Source organism: Urocitellus parryii, chromosome 4, assembly GCF_045843805.1.
Source record: "Urocitellus parryii isolate mUroPar1 chromosome 4, mUroPar1.hap1, whole genome shotgun sequence".
Taxonomy (NCBI): domain Eukaryota; kingdom Metazoa; phylum Chordata; class Mammalia; order Rodentia; family Sciuridae; genus Urocitellus; species Urocitellus parryii.
The window spans coordinates 107,956,442-107,976,490 of NC_135534.1; the positions used below are offsets into that span (position 1 = coordinate 107,956,442).

Consider the following 20,049-nt stretch of genomic DNA (forward strand, 5'->3'; position numbering starts at 1 on the left):
CGGGATACTCCACCTGAGGGCCCACATCTTAATGTCTTAGTCTGTTTATCAAAACCATACCCCACTTGGACTGTCAAAATGGTTTTCCAACAGTTCCCTGGAATTCTTAGTACAGAGCAAGTACAAAATCAAGAATACAAGCTTTACCTGGTAGAGTCATGCCTACAGATGTTCCCCATTTGGGGAAGAATAGAAAACAATAGCTGCCTCCAATTGAGGATATCCTGTGTTGTATGTATCTTAATAACTTTATATATAGTTCCTTCATCATCTGAAGGAGGATAAGTGGTTTTTCTTTTGTGATATGAACAACAGCTACTCTATGCCAGGAAATATGCTTTCCACGTTTTGCTTAATTTTCCCTTACAGTTACTTGCAAGACATGATTATGATCTCCAATTTAGAGATGAACACACTGACTCTGCGAGGTTAGTAACGTTCAAGATAGCACATGTAGTTACAGGGCTGGGACTGACATCCAAGTTGTCTAATCCCAAATTTTCCTTTCATGAAACCTAGCTGTTCACTAGATCTTTCACATTCAAGATCCAGAGAAATGGAGGCACTGGCAACAAGAGCAAATTAGAAGTAGACTAGACACAAGGGAAATGTTTAGAAGGGTGAGAGTTGTGAAGTGTTGAAATGGTTAATCCTAAGAGTTGATCATCACTTTCTTTTGACTATTTGAAGGGCTGGTTATTCGTTCTCAAGTGATTTTAAATTTCATCCTTGAAGTGAAGCCTGTACTTGTTAGAAGTGTGATTCCTTGGTTTAAAAAAAAAAAATCTACAATGTATTTTCTTCTTCACCTAACAGCTGCACATTCAGGTTGGCTGTGATTAGTTCTGCAATCCAGCCATAAAGATTCCAGAGTTCTTGATTGAAACCAATAAAGTCTAAATTGCATATTATTTGGCATCTGAGTTGCATGGAACTGATGGAGCATTTGAACTGAGGCAGCCTTCCTACTGCTACCTATTGCAAACTGCAGCCCCGTTAAAGATAGGCTAGCCCAGCCTGGTACAGGGTCCAGATGGACGGGGCTTTGAGTTCCCCAGTATTGACCACAGCCTGAGTTTAACTCAAACGCCCACTTTCTTCCAGCCCAAGCAGCTGTTCTGGAACAGCGACTGCACGCGGCGGTGTCGCTGTTTCCGGCGCAACCTCATCCAGTGCGACCCGCGCCAGTGCAAATCCGACGAGGAGTGCGCGCTGCGCAACGGGGTGCGCGGCTGCTTCAGCACCAAGACCTCCTACTGCCTGGCGGCGGGCGGCGGCGTCTTCCGCACCTTCGACGGCGCCTTCCTCCGCTTCCCGGCCAACTGTGCCTTCGTGCTCTCCACCATCTGCCAGAAGCTCCCCGACATCTCCTTCCAGCTCATCATCAACTTCGACAAGTGGTCCTCCCCTAACTTGACCATCATTTCACCCGTCTACTTCTACATTAACGAAGAGCAGATTCTCATTAATGACCGGAACACCGTCAAGGTGACAAGCCAGACCTTGATTCTTAAGAAATGTGCCCGAGAAACAAGGGTTTGGCTAGTGGACTGTTCATTGCAGTTTTCCCAGATAACTAAGTTGTAGGGTAATAGGTTGTTGCTTCTTATGTAACCGTATGCAAATGACCAAGCAAAAGGTTTCTACCAGCGTTCGAATGGGGCCCATTCCATCCCTCACTGATGATTCCAGAGGCCTTGCAGGAAATTTACAGCATCTCAGGGCAGTAATAATGGCCTGGGTGGTAATAGAGTTTCAGGTGATAAAATGGTAGATAAGTCGGGTTTTATTCTGAATTAATTTCCAAAAAGCATCTCATTTGTTTTTAAGAGCCTTTTAAATTATTCTTGCCTCTGCTAACCTGTACCAGACCAGCCTTCAACTCTGCCATCCTTTCTGTAAACCAAGAGAAGGCGAGCATTTGCCTATAAAAACAACTACCTAAATAAAACCTGATGGAGCATCCCCCACTATCAGAGGTCCTGATGAGATACCACGTGAAAGAAAATGGGAGGCCGAATATGGCAAATTTTGCTGAGGCTGGCTCTTCCTTGGGCCTGTTGCCTGCTTTTTGTGAATCTTAGACTTGATATGTAAATAAGTGTGAAGTACTATCTACCCACATAGCTAATGTCTAACTTGGATTCCTACCCTTTTCACTTAATCCATTTGTTCCATCATCCCAGATGTTGAAGACCTATAAAAACTTAAAATATAGTATATGGTATATAATATAATGATATAATTATATGCTAGGAAGACTATGATTATGTTATAATAATATCAATACAATAATATAGATTATTGTTTCCAACCCATTTTAATGTTCCTGTGTTGATTTCATTGAAATATCTGCAGAATTGAAAACTTGGGACTTAATAGGTTAAGAAGATAATTGCTCTGATGAACTATTGACAGGGATCCCAATTTCTCACCTAAGCCAAACTGATGTCAGCAAGTAGACCTGAAAGGCAGAGCCGGGTGCCATTGCTCTGAGCACAGATAGGGAGGCATGAGAAGAGACTTTATTAACTTTTTTTTTTTTTTGGAACCAAGTGTTATATGCCTGCTTTTTGTTCTTGGCTCAGATAATCAGGCATTAATGTATCTTTATTTGAAGAGTCATCAAATAACTTAGTATCCAGTGTTAGGCAAAAGACTGCCTGTATTTTGCAAGCTTAAAAGGAAAAATCTGAATGTTCATAGTGGTTTTTAACTTCAATTAAAGCGGCTGCTACTGTTTTTGATATTCTAATTCCTTTTGCAAATTAGCCCACATGGACACTATTGCATTGGTCCAGAACACAGGAGCAAGAAAGTGAAAGTGACCACCTGAGAGAGCAAAACTGACATTGTTGCTGAATAAAATACCCTAAGCTAGCCAAAATAGTCAGGACATATATTTTTAAAAGGCATCTGCCTTTTTTATGAAACAAAAGTTACTAATAACCTGCAGGGGAAAAAACAATTTATTTTGTAAGTACAGAAAAAGTATGTTATATTCTATCCCAAGGGCTAAGAAAAGAAAATGTTATAAAGCAGGAAAATGACGACTGTAGAAAATACTGTGTCTATAGGACCTCTGGGGGGAACCTCAGGTTTGAACATTATAAACAAGAAAACAATAAGCATGGCAATGATCCCTTGATCCATTTTAACTGTGTTGGAATCTCCTTGGATTGGAATGTCATTTTCAGTAATTGGTTTATGCTGGGGAAAGTTTTACACAGAACGCCAGCTATTCGCTGTGGGTTATGCTGGTCTAACACATTCTTCTCTTGACTTCCTTCCCCTCTTCTCCTCCATAGTTTGCTTCCTTTGGGAAAACTATGGAGGGTAAGAAAAGTACATGCCCTTAAACTTTAGGGCAGAGGTTAGTAGACCACAGCCTGTGGCCAAATCTGCTTGCTGCTTGTTTTTGTAAATGAAGTTGTTATTGGGCACACAGCCACACTCACTTAGTTACATGTTTGTGACTGCGGTGGCTTCTCTATGCTATAAGGGTAGAGTTAGTGGTTAAGATAAATTTCCTAGGGCCTGCAACACCTGGCCCTAACTGAATAGTTTAGCCAACCCCAGCTTTCAGGGTAATGACTTACTTTCTCCCTCCCCTCCAATAGGTGAATGGCACCCAAGTGAACGTTCCATTTATAACTGGTTTAGCTACCAAAATCTACAGCAGTGAGGGATTTCTGGTGATTGACACCAGCCCGGACATCCAGATCTACTACAACGGTTTCAATGTCATTAAAATCAGCATCAGTGAGAGGCTGCAGAACAAAGTCTGCGGCCTCTGTGGCAACTTCAATGGGGACCTGACTGATGATTATGTGACCTTGCGGGGGAAGCCAGTGGTGAGCAGCGTGGTTCTGGCCCAGAGCTGGAAAACCAATGGCATGCAAAAGAGGTAAGGGGTCTAGAGAGTTCAAAGCATTAAACTTGGTGGCTCCCATCTTCCCATATCCATGGAGGTGTTAATGAGGAGTGTACTGTCCTTAGCATCTGTCATCCTTCCTCTCTGCAGAGCGGAGCCAAAGGTCTTTGGAGTTTTGATGCTACAAATAGGCACATCAGAATCCCCAGTAATTTCTTGAACTGCAAAGAAGGAACTGGGTTAGAGGATATGACCTTAAATGATCATGTCATCTAGCCTCAGCTAAACACAAGAGTGTGCCAGGATTAGAGTTCTGAATCCTGACCAGCTGCCCACCTAGGGTCTGGCCTCCCCTGCTGGGGGTGGCCAGGATTGATTCAGTAGAAGAAAGGCAGCCCTTTGATTCCTGGTGCTGGACCTAATTGAGTGTCTTTGACTTGACTGTGGTTGTGTAGGCAATTGGTGGGAATCAGGAAATCTTTTTTTAGAACATAAGTCATGGAAGTTAGGCTCACCTCTAATCACCTCAGATAGAATGAACTAAACAAGTTATTCCAAAGGTTTTTAATTGAGGGTCTCTCTGAGTTGCTGATTTATGATGATAGCTTTCTGGATCTGCTTCTTTTTCTTCGTGTCTCTTTGCTTATGTGCTGGATGTCTTCATGCTTTACATGCCAGATATCAGCTAATACACAGAAACATAGCTAATACATTAGAAACTATGCTCCAAACCCTCTTTGGTTACACTTGCCCCAAGTGTAAGCTGAATGATGTTATCATGTATTAGATTATCCTGTGAATTATGGGACCCCGAGTTGGGAAGAATCTTGGGCAATACCTAGTCCAGTCTCTTCCTTTTCTTGATGAAAAAATGGCTAAAACAATGGCTTATTTATAGGAGAGGACCCATTAGTGCAAGCCAGGACTAGACTTAAGGATTCCTAATTTCATAGTTTCTCTGAAATGCCACTCAGTGACCCACAGATAGAAAGAAGATGACTTTGGACATTTAAGCCCTCTTGCTTTTTCCTGACAAGCAAGGTTTGGTTCCTCCCATGGAGTTGTGATTCTGCTTGAACTTTTCCCCTGCCTCCCTCCCTCCTTTCTTTTCTTTCTTCTTCCTTTCTTTTCCTTTATAAACTATCATCAGCTGGACACCAGTTTTCTTATGAAGGTTTTAAATTTGGTCTCTGACAGCTAAACTGAAGCTGGTGTGGAAGACTCCTGGATTTCTTTGCAAACCTTTATTTCTGCCATCTATCAGACATTATTATTGCTATTACCCTTCTGTCATTACCTGAAGACTCAAGTGGCTGTTTTGCTTTACTTACTCTGATGAAACTCTTACCCCCAGCTGCAATGAACTGCCGTTCACACAGTTAGTGGTTATTATATCAATGATATCAATCAATTATAGGAAAGTATTAATGGTTATTATATCAATATCTACCTTTCTTGTGTCACTGTGGCTCCCAGCCCAGCCCATCTTCACTGTGTTGTAATGCTATAAGCAATGGGAATTCCTTTTTCACTTTCTTGGCTGGGTAGCTCAAGGCCATTAGCACCTGACTTTTCTAAGGTGAAGGTAGCACTGGCCTCCCATACTGCCTTGTTCAGAGCTAGCACAGCAAATGCAACAGATGAGGCCTGACTTTGCCTGGAAGACTCAAGTGGCTGGTTTTGCTTCACTTACTCTGACCAAACCTCTTGCCCCCAGCTGCAACGAACTGCAGTTCTCACAGTACGCAGCCACGTGTGACAACGTGCACATTCAGAAGATGCAGGGTGATGGCTACTGCCTGAAGCTCACCGACATGAAAGGTTTCTTCCAGCCCTGCTACGGACTCCTCGACCCCCTCCCCTTCTACGAGTCCTGCTACTTGGATGGCTGCTACAACCACAACAAATTCCAGTTGTGCGGCTCCCTGGCTGCCTATGGGGAAGCCTGCCGCTCCTTTGGGATCCTGAGCACAGAGTGGATCGAGAAGGAGAATTGCTGTAAGAGAATTATTTTATTTCTTTGCATTATTTTCTGGTAGCCTTGCTTTGTCTAGGGATGACTGATCCTCTCCATTTTCACTCTTGGATCTGCAAGTTTGTAGTATGCATATATGTGTCAACATGCATAGAAAGCTACTCCCATTAACGCAGGGTGATACTGGGACCAACAGATTGTGTTTTTGTACCCTGACCCACAACACCAATCCTGTGTATGATTCCAGGCCCATTCCAAGGCTATGCATACACGTTGGTAAATTTAGAGCTTAATCTTCATCAAGTGTGGGAATACACATAATTCAAAACTTAAGAACAATAAAGCTAATTAAAACATGTATTCAATGATTTCGGAAATGTTAAGCAAATTACTAGTCTCTGCTGGAAATTAACTGAAATGTTTTGTTTGGTAACTTTAATATTTTGTTCTGCTGTGTTCATAAGAAATGCTTTAAAATTAACTGTTTTGAACTCTGAAAATTGTAAATGTGATTATCTATGTTTATTTGTGTACGTGTGAGCCTCAAGTTTCCCATTGTCTAAGGGCCTGCTGTGCTTGCCAGCTGGTGGACAGGCCACCACATTTTTAAGTGAGGTCTCTCTTCCTGGGGCTCTAAGCTCAGCCCATTCTTTCTGTTGTTTTCTTTGGTCGTTTTCAGACTAGGTTAATCAGCCACCCCATTTCCTGCCTGGCTACTGTGTGCCTGGAAATACATTATACACTGAATACTCTTGGAAGAAATCCTTTTAAAACAAATATATTTAAATGATATAGATGCTTTTCCTTCAGTCATCTTTCCAGAAATAGAAACTGGCTGACACGATGCAATCCATGTGCTCCCACCTTGTGCCGTTACTTGCTTAGTGGAGGAGCGTGGCAGCCAGGTCGCATGAGGCAGGTGAAGCTGTGGGATTTTTCTTTTTAAAAGTTTTTACTAGTGCACTCTAGTTACACATAATATTGGGGTTCTTTTTGACATAGTCCTACATGCATGGAATATAATGGCTCCCCTTCAGTTCCCAGAGCGTCTCCTCCTCCCTCCCCCTGCTCCCCTTCTGCTATTGGTCTTCCTTCTATTTATCTATAGTTTTTTTTTTTAAATTAGTTCTTTTTAACCTCTTTTTTCCCTTGTACATGTCTGTGTATGTGGTGAGAGCACTCAGAATGTACTCATTTAGTCATTTTCAAATATATCATATCTTGTTATTAACTATTGTAGATCTCTTGAGCTTGTTCCTCCAACGGAAATGTTGTATCTTTTTTCAATTTTCTTTTTAAAAATTCTTGAAGTGAACTTAGCTCATGCCACACAGTTACTTCTTTAGCACCAACCATGGTGATGAACAAGAATTCTTCTATCTTGATAGGAGGGAGATTCTTCAAATAAAAAAAAAATGAGTCTCAAAACAAAAATGCTCTCAATTAATGGATCTCAAATGGAGATGCTGAATATCTTGCAGGTAGTCTCATCTGTCACAGAAATGCTATTCATAATAACATGGTGCCATTAATCTTAGTCAATGATGATGAATTATGTGTAGTTTTGATTTGTCTACTTTTATATAATCAAGTCAGTTGTTATTAAGGTTTACCATGAATCCAAGAAGTCCTGATATCCCCGGGGAACTCCTCTGGGATCTTACTGGCCCTCAAATTTTCATTATTGGCAAATATATATTGAACATCGTGAGGTGGCTATATGCTAGGTACATAAAGAGAAATATTTGGCATCTACTCTTTACATAAATATGAAGATATAAATGCAAGTAATCATAATATAACATAGTATAGTAAGTACCGTCACCGTGGAGTACCTTGGCAGGTAACGGTGTTGTGCATTCTGTCTTTACCTTTTACCTTCCTTGGTGGCCTTGGGTAAATTTGGGTTATAATAGCTTAAGGAACATTTTTGAGGATCTAACATGCTAATTCAGCTGAAGCCTGAGGCACAGTGCCAGGTCCATAGCAAACACCCAATCACTAGCTATTGCCATTCTTTTTTTCTGGAAGGTTGCCCTCTCTGTTAACTTACAGCTAATCTCTGACCATTTCTGACAGAACTGAAGTGGTAAATCCTAAGTATGACCAAATGCTACCACGTGTAGTGTGAAAATCAAGTTGTGCGTGTTTCTGTGTGTTTTCCTTTTTAGCAGGAGTGGTTGAAGATCCCTGTGTGGGGGCGGACTGTCCCAACAGAACCTGTGAGCTGGAAAATGGAGGAGAGCTGTGTGGTTGCATTGAGCCACCCCCCTACGGAAACAGTGAGTAACAAGTGCCACCTCTCCACCCTGAAAGGCCCAATGGAGGAGGGCCAGCAGTGGCATAGGAAAGCTCCAAGGAAGGACCATGATGTGTCCTACCTCATGGGTTAGAAAAATTCCAGGAGCAAAACTTTTGGGAGTGTTTAAGCAGAACAAAGAAGCAATCTGACCAAAATGGGCTAATGTTCATTTTCTCACAGCTTCATCCTTTCTTCAACAAATGATAATGTGCACATTTGTATATGAATGGGATGGGCCAGTTCCATCAAGTCCACATACAACAGAGAGATCCAAGTGGATCTTTTAGATGAGGAAGAAGTAAGGTGGTTTGACACCAGCATGAAGGAAGGAAGAGAGCCAGGTGCCTTAGACTGACCTACAGCCAGTTTTATCTGGCCCAAACCTTTTTGGTCTTGAAGATACAACAGGAATGTTTGAAGCAAGCAGCAAATACCTGGGACTCCTGGCCTTGTCACTAACTGTGTTTGCCTTAAGGTAGAAATGGCCCTGATCTTGGCAGAGCACATCATCTTGGCGCCAGCTTGCAGAGCTGCTTTGCTTTCCATCCCCATGCCCTTTGTTGAACCAAGTAATTCAGAGGCATGTGCTAAATTTAACATCCTTCAAGAATGAAAACCTAATTGACTAAAAGGCTCCATAGGAGGGGACAATATGGTTCACCTAGGCAGATATAAATATTTCTGTTTCTTATTACCAGCTATTTATACACTCAGAGAAAATGTCAATTGGTGCAATATCCTGTCAAAAGGCAATTCCTGGTGCTCACCTGGGACTTGCTAAGAGGTTGTGCTGAGCTGGATTCAACCAGGGCTTTGGGTGTGGCCAGGCCAGTGCTGTTCTTCCTGGGGAGCATGCTCCTTAGCCAGGCCACAAAGTGCCAGATTCTGTATGTCACCGAAAAGTAGCTGCCACCAGTATGTGTGGGAGGAAGGCCTGGGTTTATAAAGAAAGACAAAGGGCTCTTTATTAGCATTTTTATCTTTTTAATAAGGCTCTACCAATGCCCAAGTTATTGCTTTGAATGAATTCGTATGCTCATTTGGTCTGATCAAAGCTTAATTAGAAATGCTTGCAGCCTGAGTGGAGCTCATTTGCCTTTTCTATAGGAGCATGGCAGGGTGATGCCTCAGTCCCCACCCCTGCAGCAAGACTGGCTCCCACTGATTTGCTTTCCTTAACAACTGTTCCCACAGACTCACATGACATCATTGATGCAGAGGTGACCTGCAAGGCAGCCCAGATGGAAGTGTCCATATCTAAGTGCAAACTCTTCCAGCTTGGCTTTGAGAGGGAGGGTGTGAGAATCAATGACAGACAGTGCACTGGCATCGAGGGGGAAGACTTTATCTCCTTTCAGATCAACAACACCAAAGGGAATTGTGGCAACATCGTGCAGGTGAGAAAATGGGCATAGGAAGGAGCACCTATCGGAGGTAGAGACAGCTCCTGGTATTTGCCTATTGATTGTCCTTAAAGCCAAGGTCAAGGTGGTCCTCTTAAAAATATGCTCTTTGGAGAACAGTGAAAGGCATATGCACAAGGCAGGCATCACTAAGTGGCTGAATTGAAAGAGCGATGTGTAGGTTAACAAAGCTTCTCACTTCTTTTCTTGTTCCTTCTGGGGGGTGTGTCTTCCGTTCATGGCTCTGCTCATTAACATTTATCAGAAGGCGAGAAAGGAGTAAGTACCTTTATTATGACAAAATGTTTGGTGGAGGAGAGGTTTGAATTAAGGGTTTAAAAATAATTTTCAATCAGTTCATATTACCTCAAACCAGCAGTACTCCATGTTCTCCCTAGCTTGCATTTCCCTGGATGACTGGGGACTGGGTGTTGTTAGAATTCAGTGGTACATGAAATCTACCTTCCATGGGCATTTCAAGGTTATCAGACTGAAGGGTGCTGTTGACATCTATTGTAATACTTTCTCCCTGAGTAAATGCTGAGGCCAATGCCATACTGATTTATAATGGCCTCTGGGTTATGTATGGAATGAAGCCATTTCTCCACTTTCAGGGATATGGATTTAAAATGCAAGCCACATACTCGTTCCCAGATTTAATGATTTCTGACCTCCCTTTGCTCTGCAGTCCAACAGCACTCATATCATGTATAAAAACACAATCTGGATCGAAAGTGCCAACAACACTGGCAACATCATCACCAGGGACCGCACAATCAATGTGGAATTTTCATGTGCTTATGAGCTGGATATCAAGATCTCCTTGGATTCTGTAGTGAAGCCTATGCTAAGGTAAAGGATTTCATGGGCTGTGTTCATAACTTTGTCTTTCCTTGACAGTTAAGGTTAGCATAATCAAAATTGTTAGCATTTATCTCTGAAGCACTAGGGAAAATAAAATTCTTATTTCCTGAACCTAGGTACTTTAGACCAGCACTGTTCAATAGAACTTTCTACAGTGATGGAAATGTTCCATATCTCAACTATACAATATGGTAGTTACATGTGGCCATTGAGCACTTGGAATGTGGCTGAGGAATTGAATTTTTAATTTTTGAATTAATTGTGTTTCATTTGGATTTAAATTGTTCCACGTACCTGGTAGGAACCAGTTTGGACTGTGCAGCCTTAGACTTTATAACTACATACTTGCTTTTTCCACTTGAAAAAACGGAAGGCAGTTGAATTAATGAAATTATTTTGTATTGCCTGCCTTATGACTATTTCTGTTTTAGTGTCATTAACCTGACGGTTCCAACCCAAGAAGGCAGCTTCACCACCAAGATGGCGCTCTACAAAAATGCTTCCTACAAACATCCTTACCGCCAGGGTGAAGTAGTCTTGACCACACGAGATGTGCTGTACGTAGGGGTCTTTGTGGTTGGAGCTGACTCTACACATTTGATCCTCACACTCAACAAGTGCTATGCCACCCCTTCCCGTGACAGCAATGATAAGCTCCGATACTTCATCATTGAGGGAGGGTGAGTGGCCTTTTAATAGATGGCAGCCTCAGAGCCTTTAATATAATATTGTCTACATTATGTTTTAGGGAAAGGAATAGAAACTAACATTTGTTGACACCTTCAGAACCAGCATTTTGTATCAGCGAATTCATTTAATTCTCATAACAACCTATGATGTAGACTTTCTAAGCCTCCTTTTATAGATGAGGTCAAGTAACTTGCTTAAAGTCACACAGCAGTTAGTGGCAGGTCTTTCAAGTCATGCAGTATTAACTACAAGATGCTTTATTATAGTTGGGATCAAAAAGGGATTTGGTCCTGTCTACTTTGAACTTCAATTTGAGAGGAATGAGAATTATACAAATGAAAGAATAGGATGAATAGGACACCTATCAAAATAAGGGGGCAATACTCTTGTAATTTCTTTCTTATCTGAGGGTGACATTCCAAGACTCCCAGTAGATGCCTGAAATGAAACCATGGAGAATACTGAACCCCCCATGTGCTGTGCCCTGTCCCATACACACATGCCATGGTAAAGTTCAGTTTATAATTTAGGCAAAGGAAGGGATTAAAAACAATAACTAATAATTAAACAAAATTATTATAATAGTATACTATGATAAAGTTTATGCAAACATGGTATCTCTCTCAAAATATCTTACTATACTGTACTTATCCTTCATCTTCTTGTGATATTGTGAGGTGATTCAGTGCTCACATGATGAGAGACAAGTAAGGTGAATGATGTAGGTGGGCATTGGGATATAGCATTGGGCTACCACATAAGGGTTGCACACAGGCACTGAGATAACATAACTAAGGTGGTTACTAGATAACTAGCAGGCAGGTAGCATATACAGCATAGATACAGTGGACAATGGGATGATTCATGTCCTGGACAGTACAATATCTCATTGTGCTACTCAGAACGGCATGTGATTTCAAATGTATGTGCTATTTCTGGAATTTTTCATTTAATATTTTTGTATGGCTGTTGAATGCAGGTAACTGAAATTGTAGAAAGTGAAACTTTGGGTAAAAGGGAATTACAGCAATAGTTCATAAGCTCTACAAGTTTCTTTTTACTTATCACTGTATGCCCACCATCTCATATATTTCCTGAAACATAGTGGTTACACAACAAAATTTATTTAGTGAATTAATGGATGGATGACAAGAGAAGACTAAAGAACCAAACAACAGTAAAAATAATCATCTTTATTTAAAAAAAAACACCAGCTATGTCAGGCAGTTTATACATATAACAGATTTTTTTGCAAAAATTCATTTTTAACAGCTTGATTGAAAACATAATTTATATGCAATGAAATTTACTTGCTTTAAGCATAAAATTCCATGATTTTTAGTAAGTCTTCAAAGGAGCACGAACATCACCATAGTCTAATTTTAGAACAGTTCCATCACCCCAATAAAATAATTCTTTAAATAGGGACTTTATTAAATCAAAATTCTTTTGTTATAACTGGTAAAGGCCAATTCAATTAGCCTATGCCAAAAAAAAAAAAAATCCCACAACCATAACCAAATAAAACCAAGGCGTTTAAGGGGTAATCAAATTACAGGAGTAGATGTAGCCTGAGGATGATCAAATCCAGGGAGCTGTCAAGCCTCTCTTCTTGCTCATCTCTTGTCTCTACCTCTCTCTGCTCTCTCATTGACCTTGTCAGTCACTGACGATCCTGGCCTCACGCTCATGCACCACTGTCACCACAGAGGAGAGAGCTCTTCTAATTCCAACTCAGGGACTCCTAGGGAAGGAAGACAACTCTGTCTTGGATCACTTGCCTGTCCTTTGTAGGGGGAATGCACCACAGCAGTTGTCTGGGTTGGATCAGTACCCACCCCGATGTTGGGCAGAGGGTGCTGTGGACACTGTTTAATAGTTTTGTGGTTGTGGGAAAGAGGAATGGTGCCCCAAGAGAAGAGGGGTGTGACTCTGGGCAAATAATTGACATCCACCATTTTGTAGACAAGGCAGGCTTGGAGAAGGCAGGCTCAGAATTCACCATGGTCACATGACCAGCAAGGGGAGGGAAGGAATTTTTTTAGGTGTCAGAAAACACAGCTCATTGCTAGGGCTGGCATGGCACATGGCATGGGTTGTCCAGGCATGTCGTGAAATTTTCAACAAAGGCCCCGCTAAGGCATGTGTCTCTCTGAGTTGGTATTAGCCTTCTCAGAGGCAAAGGGAGGGGCTTTGAGTCCTTGGTGTCTTTGAGTCCTTGGTGCTTGGGTTAATGGGACGGTTTTCCTTTTCTCCATATCTCCTCCCTGTCCTTATGGTACTTCTTTCCCCGTGTAAAAGAGCTACAACCTGAGCTACTCTGCAAATGGAAGCTCAGATTATGGAACTTGTGTCTCCTTTGAAGGATGAGGTGGCATTTAGCATTTTAAAAACAGTATTTAATGGACTTGACCCAGAGAGGAAGTGCGAGCCAGCAGGCATGTTCATAAATCTCAGCTTACCCCAGGGTCTGTGTGAATAAAGGCCTTCAAATTAAACTGTGGTTAGGTGGGAAATGATTTCGTCATCCGGGAGAATCTGAATCCATCAATCCTTCTAACCTTTCTTGGAGGGATGCGGTTATTGTTTTGTTTTGTTTTCTTCCACTGAACTTATGGGAAAACTGGTGCTCAGTGCTTAATTAATGAACAGCAAAACAGGTCCACTTAAATGTTTTGGGGTCAGTTGATCCTCCCTAGCTGTGTGGAGCACAGAGACAGCACCAACTTATCAGTAGCTCAGAAACTGGTGGGGGTTGGGGGCACAATGCCCACTTCCCTCTTCTCTGAAAAAGTGGGAAGGACAGCTATTCTTCATTGGTGTTCAGAAGATTCATGCCTGGCTTGTTTGCTTGCTTTAAAGGAGGCCCCCGAATAGCCAAGGATGCTTTGCTTCATGTTTTTCTGATACCTGAACTTCATCTCCCTGGGAGAGAGCTGGTGATCTGGCTAAGAGGGGAAGTCTGTGTGAAGATTGGAGAGACGCTACCATTTTAGAATTCTTGAGCCAATTTAGATTATCCACCATCATAATAAGGACAAGAACAAAAAAAAAAAGGATGGCATATAAAGTTTTGCTTTCAAAGCATTTCAGAGACGACTGCCTTGAAAAGCAACTTGCATTTTGCCTAGAAGACTAATTATGAAACTTAATAGGTGTGGGAATGCTGAAGGATAACTTCGATTTTTAATTTTCCTTATTACTAAGCTATTTAATCCTGTGGGCTTGGGGAAAAGAAACATAAGAAAGAGAAAGAGTCATCCCTTTTATCTTGATCATTTTAAAGGGCCTCTTGGCACCTAGGAGCCCACCTTGGGCCATGGCAGCACAACTCATTCATTCATTCACTTATTCATTCATTCAACAAAGATTTTCATCTTTGCATCACTTACCATGTGCCCTGTGATAGATTGGAACCTCAGGGAGGATGGCAGTTTGATTCTTGCACTGGAGGAGCTCAACAGGGTGCTGTTGGCAAATCTGGAAAAGACCTCTTATTCCTGCCTGCTTAGAGCATGCCTAGAGGCTCTGTGTACAGAAGGGGTGCTGTAGATTGTGCTGTGAGAGAGCAGGTGTCATGCAAGGGGTCAGGAGCAGAAAGACCTTCCAGTGGGGAAAACATTCCATGAAGACACTGGAATATATGCCACTGTGATACATTTGGGGAACTTTTAAGTCGTTAGAGCAAAATATCTGTGCTTGAGGAAGGTCTTGCCTGGGACTGGGTATTGGCTGGGTACCACAAGGAGGAAGGAGTTGAGGAGAGGCGCTCACCTGCGCCAGGACCCTGCTCCAGCTCCTCCTGGGCTGTGCTTCTCCCCCCAGCCCCAGCTCCTACCTATTTTAATGCGTGGGAAGAGTTCCCAAGAGGCTTTGAATCAGGGGCCCCTGCCAACATTGATAATTAACTGAAGAAAGTACAGAGGAAGTCAGAACTAATCTTGTGTTTGCTAAATTGTTATCAGTGAAACACAGCATCATGAGGGGGCGGACTGAGAACCTGAAGCACAGGGAAATTGAGTGCAGTCCCTACGGTCATTTAATTTTTAGTTGCAGTTAGGATACTAACTGAGGTGGTATTTAAAGTTTCAGAACAAACAATGAGAGTAGGAGGGAGTGATAATAGATGACAAACCTGCCCAGTCCAGAGGCCACATTCATTTGAAATTCTGAAATGAAGATGAGGATTAACGTGTAAGAGGAAAAAATGGGAAGCCAAGATGCCATTATTTTTTCTGAACAGGTGTCAGAACATTAAAGATAACACCATTGGCATCGAGGAGAATGGAGTCTCCCTAACCTGCCGTTTTCACGTCACCGTCTTTAAATTCATTGGGGATTATGATGAAGTGCATCTTCACTGTGCAGTGTCGCTCTGTGACTCAGAAAAGTACTCCTGTAAAATCGTAAGTGACAGTGTAAAAATCAAATGCTTAGACTTACTCTCCCTGCTCCAGCATTCCCAGCATGAAGACTGAGTACCAGGTGGTTGAACTGGAGTAATCCACAGATGCTCAGGAGTCTTTGGTGGGTAGTCATCTTTGGTGGGGGAGAACACAGTGGAATAATGTGCATTTACTCCCGTCTCCGAAATGTCAACTGGTCATTGACTTAACATCAGATCAGGGCTTCTCAAGCTAGCACCACTGATATCCTTTGTTGTGGGGGAATGCCCTGTGCAGTGTCCCTGGTCTCTGCCCAACAGATGCCAGTGCTATATACTCTCCCGTTGTAATATCCAAAAAAATGTGTCCAGACATTGCCAAAAAGTCCACTGGAGGTAGGGGTGGGGGCATTAGTCTGGCTGAGGACCACTGTACTGAAGTCTCAAGGAATCTCAGGCCACCTGAGTCTGATGACACTGAGCGGAGTATCACTCCACCATAGCAAACTGCTGACCTCGGGAAGCAATTTGTCAAAGTATCCACAGCTCATCTGATCCACAGGGCCTGAGGCTCTAGGGGGGCTGAGGGATGAGGCTGAAGTACAAATTAAGCATCTCTTCCTCGCCAGACTTACACCCCCACTACATATTGCTATGTCCTTAAGATGTGATTGCATTGGTACCTGGATCCTAACCTTTAATACTGCAGCTTTTTGCTTACCCCCTTGTTTGCAGAATCAAGATATGAATTATGGCCAGGGCTCCTTGCAGATGGTGCCGCATACATTAGTGTCCATGAGATTCCACAATCCTCATTCCTGAGCAAAGGGCCTCTTTGAATATAATTCTGCTGTGAAGAGTATATTTAATTCTGCTCAACATAAAGCCTAGCGTCCCAGTGGACTCAATGATCAAGAATGCATTGGTTCTAATTAATCTGAGCAGCAATAGTGCTGGAGGCCGGAGCCTCTGCCTCTTTTGCAGGTGGAAATGTGGTGAGGAATAAGTTATCAGCTTAATTGTGTGAAATTTTCCCTCTGGTGTTCTGTCTTTCAGACTTGCCCACAGAATTCCAGGATTGCCACAGATTATACAAAAGAACCTAAAGAACAGATCATTTCAGTGGGACCTATTAGGAGAAAAAGTATGTATGTTTCCTAAAACACGCTATAAATTATTGAAACAGTGGGACTGGAAGGCTCAGACGTGCTTCACCTGTGATGTGGGTCTAGTGCATGAGGTGATGGTGTTGGGGACAGCAGTGTGAGAAGACTGCCCGCCTGCTCCCTTGAAGAAATATTTTCACTGGCTTTTAAGAACTCAGCAGCATGGGGCTTTTCTTCATCCTCTCCTTTCATTCAAACCTTCCCTTCTATATGAATTGGAGGGTGGAATGGTCTACAATCAATTTGCCCGACTGCTTGTTTTCAGGGCTGGACTGGTGTGAAGACAACGGAGGATGTGAGCAGATCTGCACCAGCCGGGTGGACGGGCCTCTGTGCAGCTGCGTGACGGGAACCCTGCAAGAGGACGGCAGGAGCTGCCGAGGTAGAGGCTCTTCTGAGTCAGGGCAGGCAATGAGGGTCCTAGAAAGTCCCCAACCCCAGAAGGAGAAACTCAGATCCGAAGCCCACCCAGTCAGCAACTTACCTAGGAAAGTTTCAGAAACTGAGAAGGGAAGATGGCTGGGCGGGCTGACCCACGCCTGTAATCCCAGTGGCTCGGGAGGCTGAGGCGGGAGGATCACGAGTTCAGAGGCAGCCTCAGCAACAGCGAGACGCTCAGCAACTCAACTCAGTGAGACCCTGTCTCTAAATCAAATACAATTTTTATTTTATTGTATAGTGGGCTGGGGATGTGATGCAGTGATTGAATGCCCCTGAGTTCAATCCCTGGTACCCATCCTCCCAAAAAAAGAGGAAAGATGGGAAAACACCCAAAGAATTCTAGCATCATTAAAAAAAAGAAAAGAAAAAAGAAAAACCTTTGCATCCCTGCTTTTTCATCTAAAGATAATGATAGAAGAAAATTTACACTACCACTTCAGGATTATATATTGGCTATAAATCTGAATGCCAGGTCTACCTGGGCTGAGGCTGGGATTAGACGTTTGCCTTAACAAATGAGAGAGCAGTCTTGACATGGTTTCCTCCCTCTGAGCTTAGCAGGATCCTCTTCAAGGTTGGATTAATTTTGCTTTTTTGCTGCCTGAGCCAGGGCCATTTGGGTAAAGGGCGTCCTTGGCCATGGAATTTCCTTTATTTAGTTGAGTGTTGCAGAGATGTCTGATGCCTGTCTAACCAGCCTTCTCCCCACCACCACCCCATAGGACTTATTATGTTCCTCTCTGTCCACAGCCTCTAATTCTTCAGTTGAACTTCAAGTTTGGACACTTCTTCTCATCGTCACCCAAATTTCATTATGGCATTTTGTATATCAATCAGACACAACCTCATAATGCACTCAAGGTTGCTATATAAAGTACTGTAATTTACTTACTTCGACTCCCTGTAGGATAAAAAGTGTGTGTCCCTAAGTCAAAATTTATTTGAAAGTGTCCACCTTCTCACAATCATGCTACCTGCCTCCAGTGGTCAGAGATTCCAGGTCCCTCTTTCAAACTATGAACCAGGGCTTCTAAAAGCCAGTCATGGGAAGGATGTATTTAACCTAAAATTCCCAAACAGTTGTCACTAGAAACCTGGGCTCATGTGAAAAGCCAGTAAAGGAAATGAACTCTAGTTATAGAAATCTGACCTGAAATCTGACCAGAGAAATCTGTCCAGCCAACTGCTAGTTCTGGATCCTACTTGTTACAGAGTCAGGGCTCGTTGGAACAATCTGGGAGTGATGACTAGAAGGTTTGGCTCCCTCTAAGGAATCTCTCTGGTGTGTGGAAGTGTCTGATCTACCACCTGCACCATGGCTCTGTTCTGTTGAGGACAAGTCCCTTTGCCTGTCCACCGCAGCTCTCCACCTTGCCATGGGCAGCTTTGGCCACTGGATATATTATTTGCAGACCTGGGGAACCTCACCCCGATCCCACCCCTCAAACCCACTCCCTTCTCTTTTCACAGATCAACCAAATAATTTTAATGTGTTTTATCCTTAAATAAACTTTGTGTTCAAGTATTCTCATTATTTGGTGGCCGGAATCATTCTTATCGATGTGAAGCTTTGCACACTAAATAGCTCGCTATGATTAAAAACAGAAAAAAGCAAGCAGCAGCCATTGGACCAGGTAGGCACTGCTGGCCAGAGCTGTAATGTGTTGTGTTATTACTACTCGGGTGCACTTACAGAGCATTAGCGGAGCATTAAGGTGCTTTGCAGAAGAAAAGCAGGCAGTGTCCTCCATTGTAAGTGGTATATAAACACACATTTACTATAATTAACTGCAAAATGGAGGGCCTGCAAAATATATCCCTGGAGTGCCTCCCCTTTTAAGGTTAAAAACAAAACAAAACCCACTTCAAGTTTATTTTAAAATTGTCTTGGATTCAAGTTGATAGCATTTTTGCATTTTTCTGGGAACACTGAAAAGCTGAGCAGAAATGCTGAGCATCCTTGAGCGTGGCATGGTAGATGCTGTCTCACAGGTCAAAGGCAGCAGCATCATCCTGTCACTGGGTTGATGAAGTGGGGTGTAGACAGTCTGCCCCGAGCTGCTGTGTTCTCCTGGCTCTGGCCTGGAGGGCCTACAAATTCTGGCTGGTCGGGGCTGTCACTGGTGCTGTGAGGCTCAGAGGACAATGGTATTGATGGAGAAAAATTGGTATCTGCTTATGCTTGGACACTGTAAGATCTTTTTAAGAAAATGCTGAACATTGAGATAGATGAAGGAGTCAAATCATCTATTCAAGCTGAGTCTCAATATTTCATCTTCCTGGTGATAGAAACTCATGTTGGGTGCATGTTTGTGGTTACCTGAAACCACAGCTCCTGATGGTCCCAGACTTCAAGATCAGAAGACACATCAGTTATTGCACCATTTCCACTGAGACCACAGAAGGTGTCTTAGTCAGCTTTTGCACCACTGTGACTAAAAGACCCAACCAGCATAAATGTGGAGGAGGAAGAGCTTATTTGGGGGCTCACAGTTTCAGATGTCTCCGTCCATAAACAGCAGGCTCCATTCCTTGGGGCTCAGGATGAGGAAGGAGATCATGGTGGAAGAGTGTAGCAGAGGGAAGGAGCTCACCTGATGATCAGAAGGCAGAAAGGGACTCCACTAGCCAGATACAAAATATATACCCCAAAGACAAGCCCCCAATGACCTACCTCCTCCAGCCACACCCCCCGTTAGTCCTTTTAGGGGATTAATTCACTGATTGGGTTAATGCTCTCGTAACCCAATCATTTGTCCTCTAAACCTTTTTGCACTTGGGGGACACTTCATATTGAAACCGTAACAGAAGGCTAATCAGATGGATTATGGGATAAACCCCAAAGTGTCTTCTTATGGCTTTACTAAAGTTTCTTAGATGAATTGTGAACAAAAACATACAAGAAAGAAAAATGATAGATAACTTCCTTGATAACTTCTCCATTGATTCT

At 42.7% G+C, this 20,049-nt stretch overlaps 1 protein-coding gene across 2 annotated transcripts in view; it reads left to right on the plus strand.

The window, feature by feature from the left end:
* Tecta (tectorin alpha) overlaps positions 1-17,950 on the plus strand; it is a 66,847-nt gene extending 48,897 nt beyond the window's left edge. The window contains exons 13-23 of one of the 2 annotated variants that reach the window (XM_026403487.2): positions 1,105-1,488; positions 3,621-3,907; positions 5,577-5,872; positions 8,021-8,131; positions 9,346-9,548; positions 10,243-10,406; positions 10,850-11,098; positions 15,352-15,514; positions 16,549-16,636; positions 16,924-17,040; positions 17,850-17,950. In XM_026403487.2, coding sequence (XP_026259272.1) covers positions 1,105-1,488; positions 3,621-3,907; positions 5,577-5,872; positions 8,021-8,131; positions 9,346-9,548; positions 10,243-10,406; positions 10,850-11,098; positions 15,352-15,514; positions 16,549-16,636; positions 16,924-17,040; positions 17,850-17,950 — 2,163 coding nt within the window. The remainder of the gene's footprint in view (positions 1-1,104; positions 1,489-3,620; positions 3,908-5,576; positions 5,873-8,020; positions 8,132-9,345; positions 9,549-10,242; positions 10,407-10,849; positions 11,099-15,351; positions 15,515-16,548; positions 16,637-16,923; positions 17,041-17,849) is intronic. The other variant, XM_026403488.2, reaches the window with a different exon arrangement.
* Positions 17,951-20,049: the final 2,099 nt, after the last annotated feature.